Source organism: Xyrauchen texanus, chromosome 47, assembly GCF_025860055.1.
Source record: "Xyrauchen texanus isolate HMW12.3.18 chromosome 47, RBS_HiC_50CHRs, whole genome shotgun sequence".
NCBI lineage: Eukaryota > Metazoa > Chordata > Actinopteri > Cypriniformes > Catostomidae > Xyrauchen > Xyrauchen texanus.
In genome coordinates this window covers 7,404,351-7,424,984 of record NC_068322.1, presented here as the reverse complement: position 1 = coordinate 7,424,984, position 20,634 = coordinate 7,404,351, and the positions used below count along the sequence as shown (strand labels likewise).

The 20,634-nt window shown below is 37.5% G+C and overlaps 1 protein-coding gene and 1 pseudogene across 1 annotated transcript; one reads left to right on the top strand and one right to left on the bottom strand.

Moving 5' to 3' along the window:
* The first annotated feature begins 209 nt into the window (after nucleotides 1-209).
* LOC127638835 (NOP protein chaperone 1-like) lies at nucleotides 210-1,161 on the top strand (annotated as a pseudogene).
* Nucleotides 1,162-1,175: 14 nt separating this feature from the next.
* Nucleotides 1,176-19,135, bottom strand: LOC127639099 (mitochondrial 10-formyltetrahydrofolate dehydrogenase-like). The gene is made up of 22 exons (XM_052120943.1): nucleotides 18,968-19,135; nucleotides 17,826-17,970; nucleotides 14,912-15,146; nucleotides 14,258-14,423; nucleotides 13,990-14,091; nucleotides 13,153-13,242; nucleotides 11,723-11,857; nucleotides 11,491-11,616; nucleotides 11,312-11,403; nucleotides 10,774-11,041; nucleotides 9,470-9,597; nucleotides 8,886-9,036; nucleotides 8,685-8,755; nucleotides 8,496-8,601; nucleotides 8,142-8,229; nucleotides 7,839-7,932; nucleotides 5,535-5,634; nucleotides 5,322-5,420; nucleotides 5,033-5,198; nucleotides 4,559-4,664; nucleotides 4,214-4,413; nucleotides 1,176-4,080 (listed from the first exon to the last, which is right to left on the bottom strand). The coding sequence occupies exons 1-22, from the start codon at nucleotides 19,013-19,015 to the stop codon at nucleotides 4,025-4,027; spliced, it is 2,772 nt and encodes a 923-aa protein (XP_051976903.1). The 5' UTR covers nucleotides 19,016-19,135; the 3' UTR covers nucleotides 1,176-4,024.
* Between the last annotated feature and the right edge of the window lie 1,499 nt (nucleotides 19,136-20,634).

The window sequence follows — 20,634 nt, the reverse complement described above, 5'->3', positions numbered from 1 at the left end:
TATTAATTACTTTTATATGCTTTTAGGAGTTTAAAGTTCTGGCCACCATTCACTTGCATTGTATGGACCTACAAAGCTGCGATATTCTTCTACAAATCTTCGTTTGTGTTCTGCAGAAGAAAGTAAGTCATTCACGTCTGGGATGGCATGAGGGCGAGTCAATTATGAGAGAATCTGAATTTTTGGGTGAACTATTTGTTTAAGTGACAATGTACGTTTATTTCTGTGTGGTAGTTTTGGACAGACTGCAAAGTTTCCTTCCCCAAATCGCCCAGGCCAATGAGTCTTTAAGACATCAGATGGAAGAGGTACATGATGGATATTTCGACATTGAGAGTGTGGAGGATGCAGAGTAAGTCATTGAAATGGTAGGAAAAAATAAATTCACTGTAAAACAGTTAAAGGATGGGCAAGGAGGAGGCGAGAACCGGCTAGTCAACATAAATCATATTTAATAAAACTCAAAGCACAAACATAAACACACATGACGGACATGTCCGTAATTCTCTCTCTCTCTCGAACAATCGTCACCGGCCGCCTTTATCCCTCGCGCGCCTCATCAGGCTGATTGGGGACCGGGCGCGCGATATTCCGACCGGCCCCGCCCCCCTCCGCTCCACATTCACATATGAAGAGGATGTAAGAAAAGGAATGTTTCTGTAGCAGATTTTCTGAAATATCAGGCACATATCTTTAATTGATGGCATATTTTTTGTGATTTATAATGACCAGATGTGTTTTTCCTGCAGGATGTGGCTATTGTTGAGCTGGAAAACTTGACAGCAGCAATGAAGATGAGTCCTCATCATCTTCATCTGAAGATGACAGCTCAGAAGAAGGCGTGGCCATTGTCACTGCAGAGACATTCAAACTACCAGGAGACAGGAAGAAAAAATCCAAAATCCAGGTGCTGGAGAAAGAGGCAGAGTGAGATAGTACACACTGCCCACTGAAACTGTGGAATCTCATTGGACTTAATTTCTGTGGCTATGGATGAAATATATTTCTCTTCCATGTGTGCTGGAAGCCTTGAGTCTGTTATTTGTTTGACATGAGCAAGGATCTGTGATTTTTATGTCCTGCTGAGCAGGAAGACTGTGTGGAGGCAATTGATTATCAGGGGAATCTATGCCAAAACAAATGTCCTTCTGTTGAGGTCTGTTTGTTATGGTTGTTGCAGAAAACAATCTCAGTTGCGGATATTGAAAATATGCACATTTTTCTTTCCTGCCTTTAATTATTCTATAAGTGAAGGAACACTTTTATTAAGAAAATGAAACATTTCTTATTTTCAGCCTTTTGATAAAGAAAAACACAGTTTTTGTAATTTTCATTCTTTATTGTAAAAATTTTGTTTTGATTTTGTTCATTGTTGAACAAGTTTCAATACTGTTGTGTAGAATTACTGTTTGCAGAGTAACACTTTCAGTATTTAGCATATACAGAAAACTGAAATACTGAAACATTTGCACAAGATCATTTGCATGTTGTCCAGTCTTAATGCTAAACAAAAGCGACATCATAAAGTGATCATGAACCTACAGAAAACACTTGGCAACATATTTTCATTCATGTTAACAAGAATGTGTCACAAATACTTAAGGGGATAGTTTACCCAAAAATGAAAATTCTCACTTCATTTACTCACCCTCATGCCATCCCACATGCATGGCTTTTTATCTTCTGCAGAACAAAGATTTTTAGAAGAATATCTCAAATCTGTAGGTTCATACATTGCAAGTGAATGGTAACCAAAACTTTGAAGTTCCAAAAATCACATAAATGCAGCAAAGAAGTATTCAATCATACTCCACTGGTTAAATCCATGTCTTCAGAACTGATATGATTGGTTTGAGTGAGAAACGGATTAATATTTAAGTCCTTTTTATTTCTATACCATAAATCTCCACCTTTGACCAGCCGTACCAGTAAGTAGGTGGCTGAATGTAAAAGTCACATCCACACCAGAATGTGAAAGTGTATATTTACACTAAAGGGCTTAAAAGCCTTCTCGCCCACACCTATCATATCACTTCAGAAAATGTGGATTTAACCAGTGGAGTCTTATGGATTACTTTTATGCTGCCTTTATGTACCAATTATTCAGCTTGGGCCCCGACTTAAAAGGTTGTATTAAACGTGCTTACTAACAATAAAGAGGACAAAATCACCTTTTAAATATACCTATAAATGACATTCACTGAATTAAAGGAAAAAAATACTTTTTATTAAGTTTAATTCAGTAAAGAAATTCACTGCAAAAATCCTATTATCAAGTGTTTTTGTCTTGTTTTCCATTTAAAATGATCTAAAAATCTTTAAAACAATTTTCAAGTAAATTTATAAGCAACATATAGGATATTTAGACTTGCTTAAAGAGAATGTATTTAAATAAAAGTGTATTTTGTATACATGTGTATTTTTTCACTTGGTTATTCTTCTGCGAGTGCAGTAAAGACAAAATATATTTATATTCAAGATCTATTCTCTAAAAGCAAGTCTAAATATCTTATCTTTTTTAAAAGGATTTTTAGATACTGTAAAATATTTGTATTTTTAATATTATATTCAACATTCTCAGATAAAAATTTTTTCGTCTGCAGTATAGCTGCTAAAGAAAATGTACGTTGTTTAAAATGAGTTTTATATTTTTATATTGGAAAACAACCCAAAACAAAAACGTATTTTTTTGCAGTGTATAATGGGGCAAAGACTACACTCTCACACCTTTCTGTTCACTTCAATCCATCTTTAACTCACAAAAAACAAACTCTTTTATTTAATAAAGCTGCATATTTTCAATTTTCTTCACAATAAGAACTGCACAGTGACATACATTATGATTCAATAAGTCGCGAGCCATCACGTTATAATCTAGCTGCATTAAGCACGCGCACTCGAGGGATGAGCGTCCCAGCTCATCAGCCGGGTGCAGTTTCAGTCTCTCCCCCTTAGATCGGGACATTTGCGATTTTGCGCAACTCATAGAAGAGGCGCTGACTGCACAGAGTAATGGCAGTTTTGGAGTTTGTAGTTATTTACAAGATCTGCTTCTGTATTATTTTAACTTTAATGAAGCTGTTACACAATGAGAGTGCTTCTATATTTACTTATTTTGTATTTTTGCATTATAATTACCTCATACTTTGCGGTAACGTAGACTAATCATTTCAGCCCTACTTCATAGCTGAAATATTCTTCTAAAAATCTTAATTTGTGTTCTGCAGAAGAAAGAAGTCATAAACATCTGGGATGGCATGAGGGTGAGTAAGTGATGAGAGTGAACGATTCCATTAATTCCTCACATTATCATGTTCACAGTGTGTTTGTACTGAATTGAAGAGTGTAAGTTACTAAATACATATTGCCCCATCAAGCACAATATAAATGACTTCCTTGCTAAGAGAATGGTGTGTTTATATTATTTCATTTCAACATTTCCAATCATCTTAAATCATCTGTCTGGAATTCAAAATTAAATAGAAAAAATAAGACAATTAATCTCATTCTCTTATCAAATATATACAGTTATACTAATTAAAATGTGTCATGTTGAAACGCTATGCATATTAAAAACTTTTAAAATGTACAAATATGGTAATACGGATTTCATAAAGTGGCAGTGATATGAACGGCTTCTCTCAATGTGCACATTATAATAATCCAGAGCAGCTACTAATACAGGGTTTCTTCTTCTTTTTGTGAAAACTAGTGAATTTGGCACCTCAAGTTAACTCAGTGAAGTACTTGTGTTTCAGCCTCTTGATCTGATGACCAAGATTTTGTGTCCACTTGGAGATCGGTTGCCTTTTTTTTATGAAAATAAAAATGATAAATTGCCAGCTTAGGGTGACAAGTCAGTATTTGCACCCCTCTAAGCATAAAGCAGTTCCAGATAAAGGGAGATAAAAAATGTAGGCACATCAGTGTAGTCATGGCAGGAAATGACATTTTCCAATCAAACCTGCTTCAAGCTAAAGCCAAAGCAAGACAACAGATCGCTGCTGTAGTTCTGCCGCTTCTCTCAGTACTCCACTGTCACTGCTTTAGTCCGCAGGTACTCTTGAAGGGCTTCCTCACCTGGATGCACACATGCATAGACATCATCCTCACATGAGTGACCATGACTATTTTTTATCAGGTTAAATATGCTGAAGAACTAAGTTGATCTGGAAGAGATTATTCAATGTGTGGATGTTGTTCTTGCGCTTACCGAGGTCTTTGCCAAAGCCTGACTGTTTGAAGCCTCCGAATGGTGTTGCCACATCGGTTTTGTTGTAGGTGTTGACAAACACGGTTCCTGCCTCCAGTCTCTCACTGACGTACATGGCTTTGTTGATGTCACGGGTGAAAACTCCAGAGGCCAGACCGAACTCTGTGTCATTGGCTCTGCTTAAAACTCCATCTACATCACTGATAAACATAAAACCTTTATATAACGTTAGCTAATGTTGTTGAAGGGTTCCCTATGGGTTGGTAAGCTGCATTTCACAAAATAGATATTGCATATCATACACATACATGATCATCCTACTAAAGACATGGAAAGGCAGCTTACCCATCCTTGAATTTCGATACCACCATAACAGGACCAAACGATTCATCTTTGGCAATGAACATATGATCTTCTACATTTGTGAAGACTGTGGGCTCCATGAAAAAGCCTGTGAACATACATAAATGCACATCACAATTGGAATAATACCCTTATGAATTATACAACTTTGGGTTTTTTTGAGCACAACCATTCCATAAGCATAATTGCACTTACTATTTGATAAGATAAATCTTTATTCTGGACAAGCTTTTATACTACTCTAGGTACTCTTGGAACTTGGCAGTGCGATACTGGAGATATTGTTTGAAAAATTGCTTATTATATTCCTCATTTGTAAGTAACTTTGGAAAAAAGCATCTGCTAAAATGTATGTAAATAAAAAGGATTGGAAAACAATGTTTGCAAATCACTTTCTGGCCATGATATGGTTTGATTTCATATGGTTTGGATGGTGATATGGACTTGAGGTCTCACCAGTTCTGTCTACCTGTCTCCCACCATAGACGAGCGTTGCCCCTTCCTTCACGCCGATCTCGCAGTATTCCACCAGCTTGTCCAAGTGGGCCTTGTGGTTCTGAGGTCCATGATCTGTGGAGCGATCCAAAGGATCTCCAATCTTCATCTTCTTGATTTCCTCAACCTAAACACACAATAACAAAGTCATTATTGGATATCAACACAGTAATGCTCATCTCAGGCAAAATCAAGGTCTAAAGCTGGCCACATGTGTTATTTTCAGACTCAAGTACAATGGGACACGTACCACTCTACTGATGTACTCATCATGAATGGAATCTTCTACAAACAGCCTGCCAGCAGCGATGCAGTTCTCTCCTTTGTTGAAGAAAACAGAACTCATGCCCTGCTCAGAAACACAAACACACCAAATTAAAGAGCCAGATTATCATATTTCTGAAGCCTTCTTTGAGTCATGGGATCAAATGTAAATCCTCTGATAGTAGTTTTCTTCCCTCACCATTCGTACTGCCTTGTCCATGTCACAATCACTGAAGATAATGAGGGGAGATTTCCCACCCAACTCCAGAGACACCTTCTTCAAGTTACTGACTGCACAGCTGGAACAGGAAATAACATCATCAATTGGAAACTCTTTCAGATTTCAATGTACAATATGAATTTCTTTACTGATAAAATGTAAATAATCTGGGGAATGGGTAGCTCAGCGAGTAAAGACACTGACTACCACCCCAACCACATCAAGGGCATGCTAATTGACTCCAGCCAGGTCTCCTAAGCAACCAAATTGGACCAGTTGCTAGGGAGGGTAGAGTCACATGGGGTAACCTCCTCATTGTCACTATAATGTGGTTCGCTCTCGGTGGGGCACTTGGTGAGTTATGCGTGGATGCCGCAGAGAATAGTGTGAAGTCTTCACACACGCAATGTCTCCGCGGAAACACACTCAACAAGCCATGTGATAAGATGAGCGGATTGGTGGTCTCAGGCACAGAGGCAACTGCTACCCGGATTGAGGCGCGTCACTACGCCACCACGAGGACTTAGAGTACATTGGGAATTGGGCATTCCAAATTGGCGAGAAAAAGGGGATATATTTTTTTTTTTTTCAAATAATCAGAAATAAAATTGGAACTATGCAATCAGCTGTCACAGTACCTCAGAAAACAGTGTCTCATAATTTTACTCATGAGCAACTTCAATCCTTCGCTGTCATAGGTCATGAAGAGCTAACTAAACTTATAAAAAAATCAAAACCACAACATGTATGTTAGATCCAATACCAACTAAGGTCTTAAAAGAGGTATTTCCTGTAATCTCAGAACCTCTTAATATTACTAACTCCTTAGCTATCCTTAGTACATATCCCAAGAAACTTTAAAATGGCAGTTATCAAACCGCTTATTAAAAAGCCACAGCTTGATCCTGGAGAATTGGCTAATTACAGACTGATCTCAAATCTACCATTTATGTTGAAAATACTAGAAAAGGTAGTTTCCTCCCAACTTTTTTTCATTTCTACATAGAAATGGCATATATATGAACAATTTCAGTCAGGATTGAGGCCCCATCACAGTACAGAAACAGCACTTATCAGAGTTACAAACATAAAAGGTAAACCGATAAATTGGTTTCGCTGATTAATCGGAGACAATAGTTGCTTTTTTTTAACTATTTTTATCAGCAAAAATGGGTGCCAATAGTTGCACATATCTTAATTTCAAAATAAGGGTCCCCAGTGTATTTCGGGCTTGTTTATACTTAAAAGTCCTGCGCTATGCTCCAAATCTTCCTTTTTCTGCTTATTAGGGGGATTTTGGTTGAACAATAAACTGCATCTGAGATATTATTCATTTAGGACTCTTTGTCTGTGCCTGTCATATTAAGGAAAGAATGCGATTTTTTTTTTTAAATGTCTAAAAATGTATCGGTTATCACCTTTCCCCACCACCTTAGTTATCGGTATCTGCAAAATCCACTATCAGTCGACCTCTACAATATACAGTAGTTAAAAGATTAAAGGAATCCAGTCAAATCTGGGTGCATAAAGGGCAAAGCCAAAAAAACACTTCTGAATCCATCAGACATCACTCTAATTTGTCTGTAATGGATACCATAATATGGGCTATGGAATACGGTAAACCTTTGTCAGTCAACACTATTTGCAGCTGCAGCCACAGATGCAAGTTAATAATTTACTATGCAAAGCAGAAGCTATACATCAACACTGTCCAGAAGCGCCACGACTTCTCTGGGCTCAGTCTCATTTGAGATGGAAAGTTGAACAGTGGAATCATGTTTTATGGTCCGAAGAGTCCACATTGACCTTTCTCTAATTGAGAATTTGTGAAGCATTATGAAGTGCAGCTGAAGACCTGCATAATAAATAAATGGGGGCAAATGATACTTGCTATACTTAACAAACTTGTGTCTTCAGTGATCAAACTCTTAAATGTTATTAAAAGAAATGGTGGTTACACAGTGGTAAACACACAACATTCCCAACTTTTTTGGAGCATGTTGCAATCATCTGGTTTATAATGAGTGTATATTTTCAAAAAATCTGTTAAATTTACAAAAACATCAAATAATGTGCTGTTGTAATGCTTTCACTATAGCACAGGCTGAATAGAATATACAAGTCACTTCTTTTTGTTTTTATCAGCATTTTCTATACTGTCTCAAATATTTTGTAGTTGGGGTTGTATAAGAGCTTGTACAAACAGCAACTAGACTGACCCTTTGGGGAAATGCAAAAGTTGTAGACATTAAGAGCTGTAGACCATGTGTAACAGTGACTTACCTTTTCATGATCTGCTTGCCGATAGGAGTAGAGCCTGTGAAACCCAGTTTACGAATATCAGGGTGATCACACATCCTCTGTCCGACCAGGCCACCTGAGAAAAAGAACATCAGTCATCAGGGAGCAAAAACAACAACAGCAACACTGGCATTTTATAACAATATGAAAGGGGGGCATACAGTAACAACATACCAGTACATTAACATGTGCATACATAATACAGATGGTCAAATGGGCATCTCAAACAGTTCTAAAAGTACATGTTGCCCATAGAATGGCATAGTGTGTTGTTGATATATTTACCTGATCCTGGTACAATGTTGATCACTCCTTTCGGAATGCCAGCTTTGACTGTCAGCTCTGCAAACTTCAGTGCAGTCAGAGGGGTTACCTGGGAAATTGAGAGAAAAGAGTTTAGTTTGTATTCAGTATTGTGTTTTTGTGTGTTCTGTGATATATATTGACCATTGTCCCAGGAAACTGATTTCCTACCTAGCTGTACTAGTTTCAAGTCTCTCGTATCATTCCATGATTCTTTCTTCTCTCGTAATAAAATTTCAACTGAAATCGATATTTCAAGTCCATTTATTGTTGAACCTCATGACTGTACATTATCCCTTACATACTGTATATATACATATGTGTTTGTGTGGATACCTGTGCAGGTTTCAAGACAAGTGTGTTTCCAGCTGCCAGACAGGCTGCACTCTTCCATGCCAACATCATCAATGGGTAATTCCAAGGAATCACTATGGCACACACACTTAGACACAAAAAAACATAATTTTACCCATTTATTCCAATAACGGCATTTGCACAAACACACACGTATGAACATTCCCTCACCCCAGAGGCTCTTTCTTGGTAAAGGTAAGGTTGCGGTTGGGTCTTGCCTGGTTGATGGGTATCGTCGAGCCCTGGAAACGGGATATGAAGCGTTAGTGACAGGAAGTTACAGGATGTATACAATAGACCTGCATGAAACTGCATAGTGAACAGACACACACACACACACACACACACACACACACACACACACACACAGACCTGGATCTTGTCACACCAGCCGGCGAAGTATCTGAAGGTCTGAATGGACATGCCCACGTGGGTTTTTAAAGCCAGTGTATAAACGGCACCAGAGTCAATCGCCTCAATAGTGGCCAACTCTTCCTGGTGTTCCTCCATTAAGTCAGCCAGACTGCACGCGCACCCCAACATAGACGGATTTTGTTAGTATTAAGTGTTGTACAGAACAAAACATTGGAAAAAACAGAAACCAAAAAGTTGGAACCAGAAAAGTTCCACTTTTGTTGAAGGTAAAGTTTTTGAGAAACCAAATCTGTAAGAAATTACACACTGCTTTGAAGTAAATTCCACTCTGATTTATTTAGAATAACTGCTTCATCCCAAATAGCTAAAATTATCATAAAGACAAACAAATGTCACACAAACACATTTGTTATCGCCACATCATTTTGGTATTTTAATAGCATTGTATTACTACTGTACAGTATGTGTTTGCTTTGCAACTATTGTATTTTTGGCTTTTCATATCCATGCCAATCGTTGCCCTGAGACAACAAGATTGCAAACAGACAGACACTTTATGGTCCACTGGTTGAAGCTCTTACCGGTAGAGCAGCCTGCCCCGGTCACGAGGGTTCATCTTTCCCCAAGGTCCATTGTTAAATGCCTCTTTGGCTGCACTAACTGCTCGATCTACATCTGCCACTGAAGCATATGACACCTTACAGATCACCTGAAAGACACAACAGGAACATTAGGGGGCATTCACACCAAAAGCGTAATGCCCTTCAAAATCTAGACACGGTGTAATGAATAGAACATAACAGAACACAGATTTCACTTATATATTATGTGCTGCTATTACATTATATACAGTGACTATGTCATGAACTGCGACAGGGAGTTCAAAATGTAATACATTTCTTATAGTATAATAACCTATTACATTTAGCAAAAAAAGTTATACAATTATGCTTTCACAATGTAATTACATTTTGCGAAGATTGTTACACGATGAACGTTTATGACACTTAACTTATTACATTATGTGAAGTAATTACCTTTTGCTTTGTTATTAGGAGTTGCTATAGACATGTTAAAAGTTGAAGTTCTTCTTAAAGGGATAGTTTACCTTAAAATGTAAATTCTCTCTTCATTTACTCACCCTCATACCATCCCAGATATGTATGATTTTCTTTCTTCAGCAGAACAAAAACAAAGATTCTTAAAAGAAAATCTCAGCTGTGTAGGTTCATACAATGCAAGTGAATGGTGACCAGACAATTAATCCATAAGGCTCCAGTGGTTAAATCCATGTCTTCTGAAGTGATATAATATGTGTGGGTGAGAAAAAGATCCACATTTGAGTAATTTTTTTAATCTAAATCTCCACTTTCACTTTTACATCTGAAAGTGAAAGTGGAGATTTAGTGTAAAAAAAGGACTTAAATATTGTTCTGTTTCTCACCCACATCTATTATTTCGTTTCCGAAGAACACTGGAGTTTTATGGATTACTTTTGTTATCCTGTTGTTTCCTTTATGTGATATTTGGAGCGAAAATGTTCTGATCACCATTCACTTGCATTGTATGAACCTCCAGAGCTGAGATATTCTTCTAAAAACCTTCATTTGTGATATACGAAGAAGGAAAGTCATATAAATCTGGGAAGGCATCAGGGTGGGTAAATGATAAGAGACTTTTCATTTTTGGGTGTACTATCCCTTTAAGCAAACATAGCATCGCAAAAACATCTTTGACTCTTGTGCTGTGTTTTGCTATTTTTACAAAGCCATCCATCTAGAGCATGTTTACATTGTAAAACTATTGATAAACAGCATAGATGCAGATGATGTGAACAACCCCTTAGATATGCTGGTATATGTTAGTGATTGTGAGAGTAACTTACCGAACCATCTGTGGGGTTAACCGTGTTGTACGTCTTTCCATTTTCTGCATCTTCAAATATGCCGTTGATGAAACACTGATAGGGCATCTTCAGAGTCATGTTATTGACATCTTTTGTGACATAATCAATGACCAGTTCCTCTTCCTGGTCTTCTCCACGCAGGCATCGAATGAACATCTGGATGAAACTCTGGAAAGTGGTGGCCATGTAGACGTCTTCGTTCTGAAGCTGAACTCCTCCACATTTCTGCTTCACCTCCTCCACCAATCTGAACAAAACAATCACACCGTCAAAAGTGCCCACCCACCCACCCCAAGTCTCTATGATATCCTTGTACCTAGATATGGCTCAGGTTTGTGGGATGTTTTTGCCTGTTTTTAATCCACAAGGTGAAACTGTGCAATCACCTACATAGAAAATAACAGCACACCTCTTCTCAACAAGCCACATGATTTGAGGTATCAAGAGTTTGTTTAAATCCCTAACTTTAACTGTGAGTGAGAGCCATTGTCAAAAGTTCTCTTGGGGTCAGACCCACCTAACCACATCCATAGATGCGGCTCCCGACTTAAAGAAATCTGTTGTGTCTTCAATCGCTGACACATTACTCAGAATACCTTTCCAGATCGCCTAGAGAATCAAGAAACAAAAGACAAATGCTATAATTGCTACGATACATATGTAAAATGAAGCACATAAACTTGAATATACACACACCCTGATCTCCTCGGCAATCTTCTTCTCATCATTTGTGAGATCCAAACTGGTGGTCTCCTCTGATGAGAAGTATTTGGATGCTGGTATCATCTTCCCATCCTCAAACTGCAGGTTCTTGACTTGAAGCTGTACAGCCACACACATTAACACAACGAATTCTCTTTATAATGATCATTCGGACCTTAGTAAAAGTAAATGAGAGTAAAGGACAAAATAAACACAAGAAACTAACCGCTTTTCCGTCCGATCCAAACAGAATAAGTCCTGATTTGGTGATTAGTCCAGGTTGAGACGCCCCCTCCACCTCTACTGGCTGACCCGTGGGCACTGACCCAGCCAGCATCGATGAGCTGTACAGTGTTACTGGCTACAAGACACATCCACATTACCATCCAAATAATTAAAAACATCATCTGCCTATCATTAATAAACTTATACAATAGATAATTCATAGATAGTCTGTGGCCTACAGGGCATTTATTAAGAATTAAATGAAAGTGAAGTAAACAAATTTTATCATATGTATTTTATTCACCAAACACTATATTTACATTAAAAAAGAGAAATTGGAAATATTTTTTGTTGGGTCACAGAAACTTATGGTAAGATGACATCATAATAGCTTGTTATATAAAATAATGAGATCTTTATAATGACAGAGCAGGCTGCATATTTGAAAATACACAGAAATATTTGTTTACACATGAAATATATGTATATGTCAGATTCTTTATAGTGGGTATGAATGGAATGTAATGGTGATTGAGAGATATACTGTTCATCAAATGCCTATTGTATCATATTTGATACATGTTTATCAACATGCTTTTTCAATAAAATAATATACAGAATTTTAACCAAGCACAAGTTGCTTATATTCAGCACTCAGTAACAATATCAGTAACAATATATTCATTACTGTTATTTTTACTTTATTAAAATAAGCTGTCATTTATCTGAACATATGAGTCACATTTCACAAGTCCACCGCCATTTTAAATGGATCATTAAAAACATTTAAAACAAATAACCACTAGATGGTGCCATGAACATGTGTAAATTACATTTTATACGGATATTTGGCTTTTCAGCTTGAACAGAGAGTGACACAGGAGCCATCAAACATAGTGTATAATATTTTATACATACAGCATTATAGGGTTAATTATTTTCAATGAGGTGCCGACTGCTTAACGGGATAAACTATCTTTTATTCTGTGTGCACGTCATGATTAGAATACATTAGGTTTATTGTAGGCTACATCACAGTCCTATTTTTTCTATCCTACGGATACTTTTTTTCACATCGTAACTGTTAATGTTTAACGTTCTTTACCGAACAGCTGTCATATTAGATCAATGGCTACTGCATGTCTGTACACTGTGAAATACGTGCAACTTTTCAGCAAATGTTTTTTTCTTCTTCCTCGTAGATTTGGCTTACGTCGCACGTCGCAGATAAATGCCAAATTCAGTGGAATTTGGCTTCGGATTTGAGTATTAGAAATGGGTCACACAAATAATTTTTTTACTGTTTCCTGAAGGTTGGTTTATTTTTAGACTACTTGACTTCAAAGTTTCTGTTTAAACGTCAGTGAAATTAGTCGTTCAGCACATCCCTAATTTCAACGTACAAAAGTGTATGTTGTTTAAAAAGCGCACCTTTCCATCAATGACAATCCAAGCACCTGGAACTTTATCATGACCACGGATCCAGTTATGGATGACCTCAGCGGGCTGGGCCATATTCACCTTTACAAGAGAAATTAAAGAGAATTAAAATAAATCCCCCAATAACATTCTCACACATAAATGAACACACTTTATAAATGATTAAATTCAGGCATGAAACTGTAGGGTGCAAGCTGATGGCTTCTTTGAACTTATCTGTTAGCCAATCAGCTCGCTCGCATGTGATATGTCAAGCCAATTGGCTCACATGGTGTAAGCTGATTGGTTCTTTGATGTTTTTTCCTTCTTTTCCAGTCCTTTTTTCCAACTCTTAATTTGCTCAGTTTGCAAGTAAGCTGGTTTTGCTGCAGTGTGCTGCAAGAGTTTTCACCGAAACCCTCCTCCACCTCAGCTTCAATTGTCTAGATCTTGGATTTATGTCTAATTGTGCAGTAACATGTCACATGTGCTTGATGGAGCATGTCTTGTGTTTTTCTAATTGTGCAGCAGTATGTCCACATGCTTAACTTAGTATGTCTGTGTATTTTCTTGCAAGTCTCTGTGCTTGCTCTGCAACAGCAACAACAGCAGCGTAACATATCTTGTCCACCAAGACCAATATCGTATCAACATTAACATGCTAAATCTTTCTGAGAGTTGTCATGACTGAACTGGGAATTTCCATTAGACCTTGCTATAAAATCACAGTCAAATTAGGTTAGAGATGATAACTTCAGTAATTTAAGAGAAGATGAATAAGACAAATGAGGAGAAAATGGTTTTAATGTATCAACGAGGTGTGTGTATTTGTGTTTGTTTGTGTCACACCTTAGCATTGGATTTCTTCTGGATACCCTCATAACTGGCTCCTTCTTCAGGCTGAGGGATCTTGGGAGCTTTACCTTCTGCAATGAGGTGTACAGCTTCTACCTTTGTGAACACAAACCACACACATTTATAAGTGAATCATGACCCTTAAAAATTTGAATCAATGAGTCAAAATATATTATTTAACCTGTTTTAAAAGGTCATTTTTCCACATTTCCTTCTTACAGCATCATAGTATTATGAGAGACAGAATTACTGTCATGGTTACCATGGCCTTAATGCCCTCTGGAAACAAGAAACTGTTGTAGAGCGTGTCCACAGTATCGTTGGGTTCAACTGGGCATTCCCTCTGCAACAGGATGGGACCAGTGTCCAATCCATCATCAGCCCAGAATATACTAAATCCTGCTTTCTTATCACCTTTGATTAGTGTCCTAAAAACACATACACACAAATGGATACACACACCATCCATTTACACACAGAAAGCAGAGATCACAGAAAGCCAACACACATAGGAAGTGAGGCTTTATTATCAATTAATAATTCATTTAAAATAATTAAATCATTTTTTATTATTATTAATAGTCACATATTATAATATTATTTTTAATGTGAAATTACTCAAAAGATAAAGGACATTTTGATTTCTCATGATATGACTCCTTTAATGTTTGTTTTAAGCTCCCTCCCGTGCTCAAGCCCCTCCATTATGGACAGCAAGCCACATCCGTTTACCTTAATGCCGCCACGACTATCTGAACCAGTGAACCTGTGAAATATTATTTGGGCTAATATATCAACATTGTTTATTACTGTATAGAGGTGAATGCTTATAAACAATGAAGAGGGCTATGTTCAAAAAACACACATACTGTACATATACTGTATAAACACACATGCAAATACACCTTTCACTCACCAGTTGATAGCAGAGGCTCCTCTGTGTTTGGGTAGGATGGAGGGGTGGTAAATGATGGAGCCATATTTGGGGAAGTCGATCACATTCATGGGGATGAACTGGGAGCAGAAGGGCATGACGTTCAGTTCGGCACCTACGGCTTTGTACGCCTCCACTACCTCTGGGATGGGCTGACCCTTCACCCGCCACCGTGGGAACTTAAACACTGGCGTCCCGTCTTTCTCCGCCACCACAGCTAAGGGTCAGAGAGGACAGACCGGAGACAGTTTTGTATGCTATCTGGAGTTACACTAGGTCACATAAGGCAAATTCAGAATTTTATTTAGAGTAACAAGGAGCCAAGATCAAGCTTATTACGGGACCTTGGCTTTTATCTCTATGATTAAATAGACTGTAAACATTGGTAGCCTGCAAATGTTACGATAAAAAGTAACCTTATTGAACTCTTACAATTTGTTTTGTTGGTGTAACCTAATGCATTCAGGTTGATTCAGTGATTTTAAGTGATATTTTTTATTTGAATAAAACAAGTTAATTTAAATTTAAAGCACATTTTTGTGTCATTTAAAAAAAAACATTTTTAGATATCATTAAATGTATCATTCATAAACTGCTAGGGTTGGCAGTGTTGCTACTTCAGTTGGACAAGTTCAGTTGGATCATTGTCTTCCATGGTTTCACTCAACAACAGACTACAAATTCAAGTTACAAACCCAAACTTTTTGCAACCTAAACTAACCCATTTAACCAACATAAACCAGGGGTTTTTAATCTTTACAGTCCCAGAGATACCCAACACTCAGGTTCTCTGCCAACCCAGGGTATAAAAATAGATTTTCTCAGTAACACTTAACAAGAAATCTTAACATCACTACATTAAATTATGTTTTAAAGATCAATAACAAGTGTTCATTTAAATTGTTTGAAATGTCATGAAAGTTTGTGGACCCCTGGATGAAAATCCTGGACCTAAAGTACTATTATCCAAATAATTAACAAATGAAAATGTAATTACATTGTAATTACACAGTGCTAAGGCCACATATAAGCCATGTCTCCAGGCATGCCCTGCCAAAATATTTACCAAGTAATACTGCTGCCTCTTTGTTTTGCCAAGACAATTTCTTAGACTGATGTTCATGAGTGTGGTTGAGTATTTCTTTTTTTCTTTTTTTTTGCAAATGAAGTAATTTCGTTGACTGTTCCTGTTATGGATGTAGTGGTAGACATATGCATGTTTAGTGTGATATTCAGTAGGTGATATTATTCTTATCTGTCCATCAACTTCCAGCTAGGAGTGAGGAAGTCTGAGCATCGACATCACTTGGAAATTTTTGGCCGTTCGGACTGCCGTGAGAACAAGCGTGACTGTACATTTGTTCTCCGTTATCACCAATGGACTTTTCACTTCATACTGCTTTACACCACTTTTCATCAAAACAATGAGGTCATTATGTGGGATGCACACATTAAATGACCCTTTTCAAAGACACTAAACCGACCCAGTGCTTCCCACAAACACACACACACACACACACATACAGTGTGAGCAAATGGGATGTTCAGGAATGCTCTCTTGTGACTGAAACTGAACACTAAAATCAAACCTCACTTCCTCTTTTAACCGGGGGTCTATGAAGTTACTATAGGAAGTCCATGGACTGATGAATAAAACATACAGTAATTTCTTCAAAAATATAAAAGAATATTTAAGATATATCAAAATGTAATTCTCAAACCTCATCCACAATAAAAAAAAAAAAAAAATTTAAATGCATTAATTTCGCAACGTTTATGCCTCTCATCCACACTAGGATGGCATTTACCAAAAATTTTACTCTCTTTCTCTCTCTCTCTCTCTCTCTCTCTCTCTCTCTCTCTCTCTCTCATATATATATATATATACTTCTTTTCCTGCCAAAATGCCTTTAGTTCATGTTTTATTAACATTTTCAATACAAAATATTCCTCAATATAAAGACAGAAATGCATTAAAATAGCACCAATTCAAGTACATAAAATGGTTTCCAAAGTCTAAGTGGAAGGTTGACTTATTGAAATACCTAGTCCCCTATGGGCTGTGCATTCATTGCAATGGGCATTAAAATTTCTTCCTCCACAATATTAATTGTAGCTATCCACTTTGCTACAGCAATCGTGAAGTCACATTTACACAATTCGTGCCATTTTGAACTCCACATGAAAAGCGCTTGCAGAGAACACCTTGTTTTGCTTTTAGTGCTGGCACTGTCCACGTAACGATTCTTCCTCTAAGTTGTCCAGTAAGACGGAGGGGAAACACTGATGATTCACTCTAGCAAGTCATGTAAATGCAGCTTTCATAGGCCCCATCTGGTTTTGAATTGTACAAAAAAGAAAATACTATACTATATTAATAATGTGTGCATCAGTGTAATGACCCGGGACACATCACAGAGTTTCTGCCCTTTTCCAACCAGTGTTCAGAACTCACACAGAACATGAAAGAAGGATCAGATTCTAATGCCAAATCGGTAAATGCATTAAGAAAATTAAGAAATTTGTTTTAAATTAATCATATGCGTTAACACGTTCATTTTGACAGCTCTAATTTTAATATTAAGGGGTCCCTGGGTTGGCAGAAAAGACTAACAAACCAAACACCAGTCACATTATTGCTAATTGTAACAATCATGGCCATAATTTCATCCACAACCCATTCAAATTTCATTAGAGGCATTCAAAAGAGAATTCTGTCCTCATGTCCCTATGCTCTCATTCCTACTTTCTCTTCTCTCAGGTACTTAAATAACTGTACAAACAACATTTTCATGAGTGTGCTCGCAAATGGTATGTTTACCAGTGTTGCACAGTGCCTTCCCAGCCCGTGTGTAACAAAAACTCACTGTCCCACCCCCACCCAACTGACACTTACCCAGGGGGTCCGCCTTGCCATCCTTATCAGGAACTGTGAATACACCCACCACTTTATGGCCCTGCTTGCGGAGGTTTGTATATACTTCCTGTCCAAACAAGCTCTGGCCAATCAGGGCCAACTTCAGCTTATTTTGGTAGTAAGTCTGTTTAGAAGAGCATCAAGTTAGATTTTAAACAAAAACTCCAGAGAAAAAAATATTGTTTTAATAATAGCCAAACAGAGTAAAACAAGTTGGTAATTTAGTTTTTGGATATCCCTCTCTATAATTACTATAAAAAACCATTTTTACTGTGTAACCACCACTGTAGTTTACTGTAAAATGTCAATCGCAATCAAATAATAATTTAAAAAACATAATTTATGGGGTCCCACTCAATAAAAAAGCCCCTTGTTTCCATTTTATACAGAATTCATTCGTGTGACGAAAGTGACAAAATTAGCCATGCGTCAAAGTCTCAACTGGAAAGTAGTAAAAATGTATATATGAGCGCATGCGCGTCAGGGAGAGATTTAAATCAATGGGGCTGTATGACACACTGATGCATTACTATAAATACCACAGCGTCCAATTACCACGTAATAACCGTTCTGCACGACGGAGCTAAAATCAAGAGAACCATTGGAACAGATGACCAGCTGAAGTTCGACACACTGCTTAAATGTCTCGAACAAGTTTATTATGGTTTGTCATGGCATGCACGTGCGATTTGAGTTGTTAGTTTATGGTCTAGCAGTTTCGTAGAAACATTGGTAACACGATCTGCGCTCGTTTTCTCGCCCTCTTGCTGATGCAACTCGCTCGCCAAAGATTTGTCCACTGGAAGTAATCCAACCAGGAGCAACGTGGCACTGTAAACCAAGTTTAACTATATACAAGTCCTATATCAATATACATCAACATATATTGTGCATATGGAGAATAAAAGCCCAAGATTTGCATTAACAGCACTTATTCTGTGCATGGAGAAACCCTGTTTAATAATATTATTAAATAGGGTACCGACGTTTAAAAACTTGTTTTATGGTATATGCATGCGTCTGCACTCCATACAGTACATTAGCACCTATGCATGTATTCATTCTTTTATCTAGGCATTGGCAAAAGCCACAATGCAGAAGGAAAGCTGCGGGTTACTCACAGAGCTCACGGAGAATTTCCTGATAATCGTACCAGCCGTCCACAACATGGTGAAAATACAGTGCACACAAAATTAAAATCGCGTTTAAAGACAAGGCTGGTGTGCTGGGGACATGTGCTACTGTATTTGCACACCTGCGGTTGACTGTATCTGTCTCAGTTGTGGCAACAGAACCAGACTAAACCGACGCACAAGCGAGTTTCGGGGCGTGCGCGCTCCCGTGCGCTTTTCCTTACGTCACGACTACTTGCGCGTAACCGGCTGATAAGCGTCCAATAAAAAGGGTTCTGTTTTTTAATATCTAGAGCCTATTTCATTTGCACTTTTATGCAGTTATATTCAGTGTTCGAATTGTGTCAAAGCTCTTTGGTGGTGCCTCCAGAAACTCCAGTTGTGTAGTCGAGAGTCTATTTAAGCCCTGAGACAGAGCACTTGTTTAAAAATGAATGGGAGAAATTAGAACGCCCAATATGGCGGATGTACAGGCAGGGTTGGGAGGATTACTTTTGAAATGTATTCCACTACAGAATACTGAATACATGCTGTAAAATGTAATCTGTAAATTTTTCTGTTGGATTACTCAAGGTCAGTAATTTATTCTAAATACTTTGGATCACTTCTTCAGAACTGGTAGAGTTTTTTATTTTTATTTTTTACTATAAAAACTGCCAGTAGCCTACAGTGAGACAAAATACACATGTTAAAAATACATTCTCCGAAAAACCTAAATATTTTATGCCGAGTTGTTTCTAAAACAAATTGATCTTGTTTTAAAGAGTTTTAGATAATATACTGGAAAGCAATACAAAAATTATCAAGAATACGATTGAACGTGAATTTTCTTGATAACAAATATGATCAGGTCTGGTAACGTGCATGTAAAATGGCTAGAAATAGTATTTTAGCTTAGCATAAAGCTGACAATTTACACAAGGTTTATTTCTATTTCTTCTGCTCCAAACTTACTTCAAACGTACTTCTCTGTCTGCTCGTATGAATGTAACACATCATAAGAAAGTGTTTCACCGCTGTTCAAATGCACTTTGGATCTCATCATTTATATGTATAAATGTTTTCCATCTGAAAGGACTAAATATTAAATAAAACAAATGACAATAAAATGCAAAGTAATCTCTTCAGTAATCAAAATACTTTTTGAATGTATCGGTATTCTAATTACCAATTATTTAAATTGTTGCTGTAGTGGAATATAGTTACTTATATTTTCTATTTTAAATACGTAATCCCATTACATGTATTCCATTACTCCCCAACCCTGTGTACAGATAAAAGAGCCAATCACCTTTCACACACACAGACATAGCCTGTCAGTCAATTCGAGGACGCACATGCGCATTAGCTGGACCATCCTGAACAACAGCGTTTTGTAAGTGTGATCTGAGACAAAGAAGCACAATTTATGATACTTCTGTTGTCAGATTAACTGCTGATTTGAAATCTGGCATACGCGTTCTGAATTACCTCGACAATTGGCTATTATCATCGTGACTCGCCACTGCCTGGCTGCTCTAGCACCATGGACAGCTCCAAACCTTTATCAGCAGGGTGTGATGCTGGATCTGGTTTTCAGGCACAAAGTGGTGACTATGGATGCGTCCAACACGGGTTGGGGTGCACTGTGCGATGGATGCCTGGCGTTCGGCAAT

Bases quoted from the DNA above. Each gene is read 5' to 3' on its own strand.
- LOC127639099 (XM_052120943.1), bottom strand. From the start codon at position 19,015: ATGTTGTGGACGGCTGGTACGATTATCAGGAAATTCTCCGTGAGCTCT. The intron at 14,424-14,911 runs GTGAGTGAAAGG...ATGTGTTTTTAG, and splicing joins GGAGCCTCTGCTATCAACTG to GACACTAATCAAAGGTGATA. The intron at 5,635-7,838 runs GTAAGTCACTGT...TTCCTGTTCCAG, and splicing joins GGCAAGCAGATCATGAAAAG to CTGTGCAGTCAGTAACTTGA.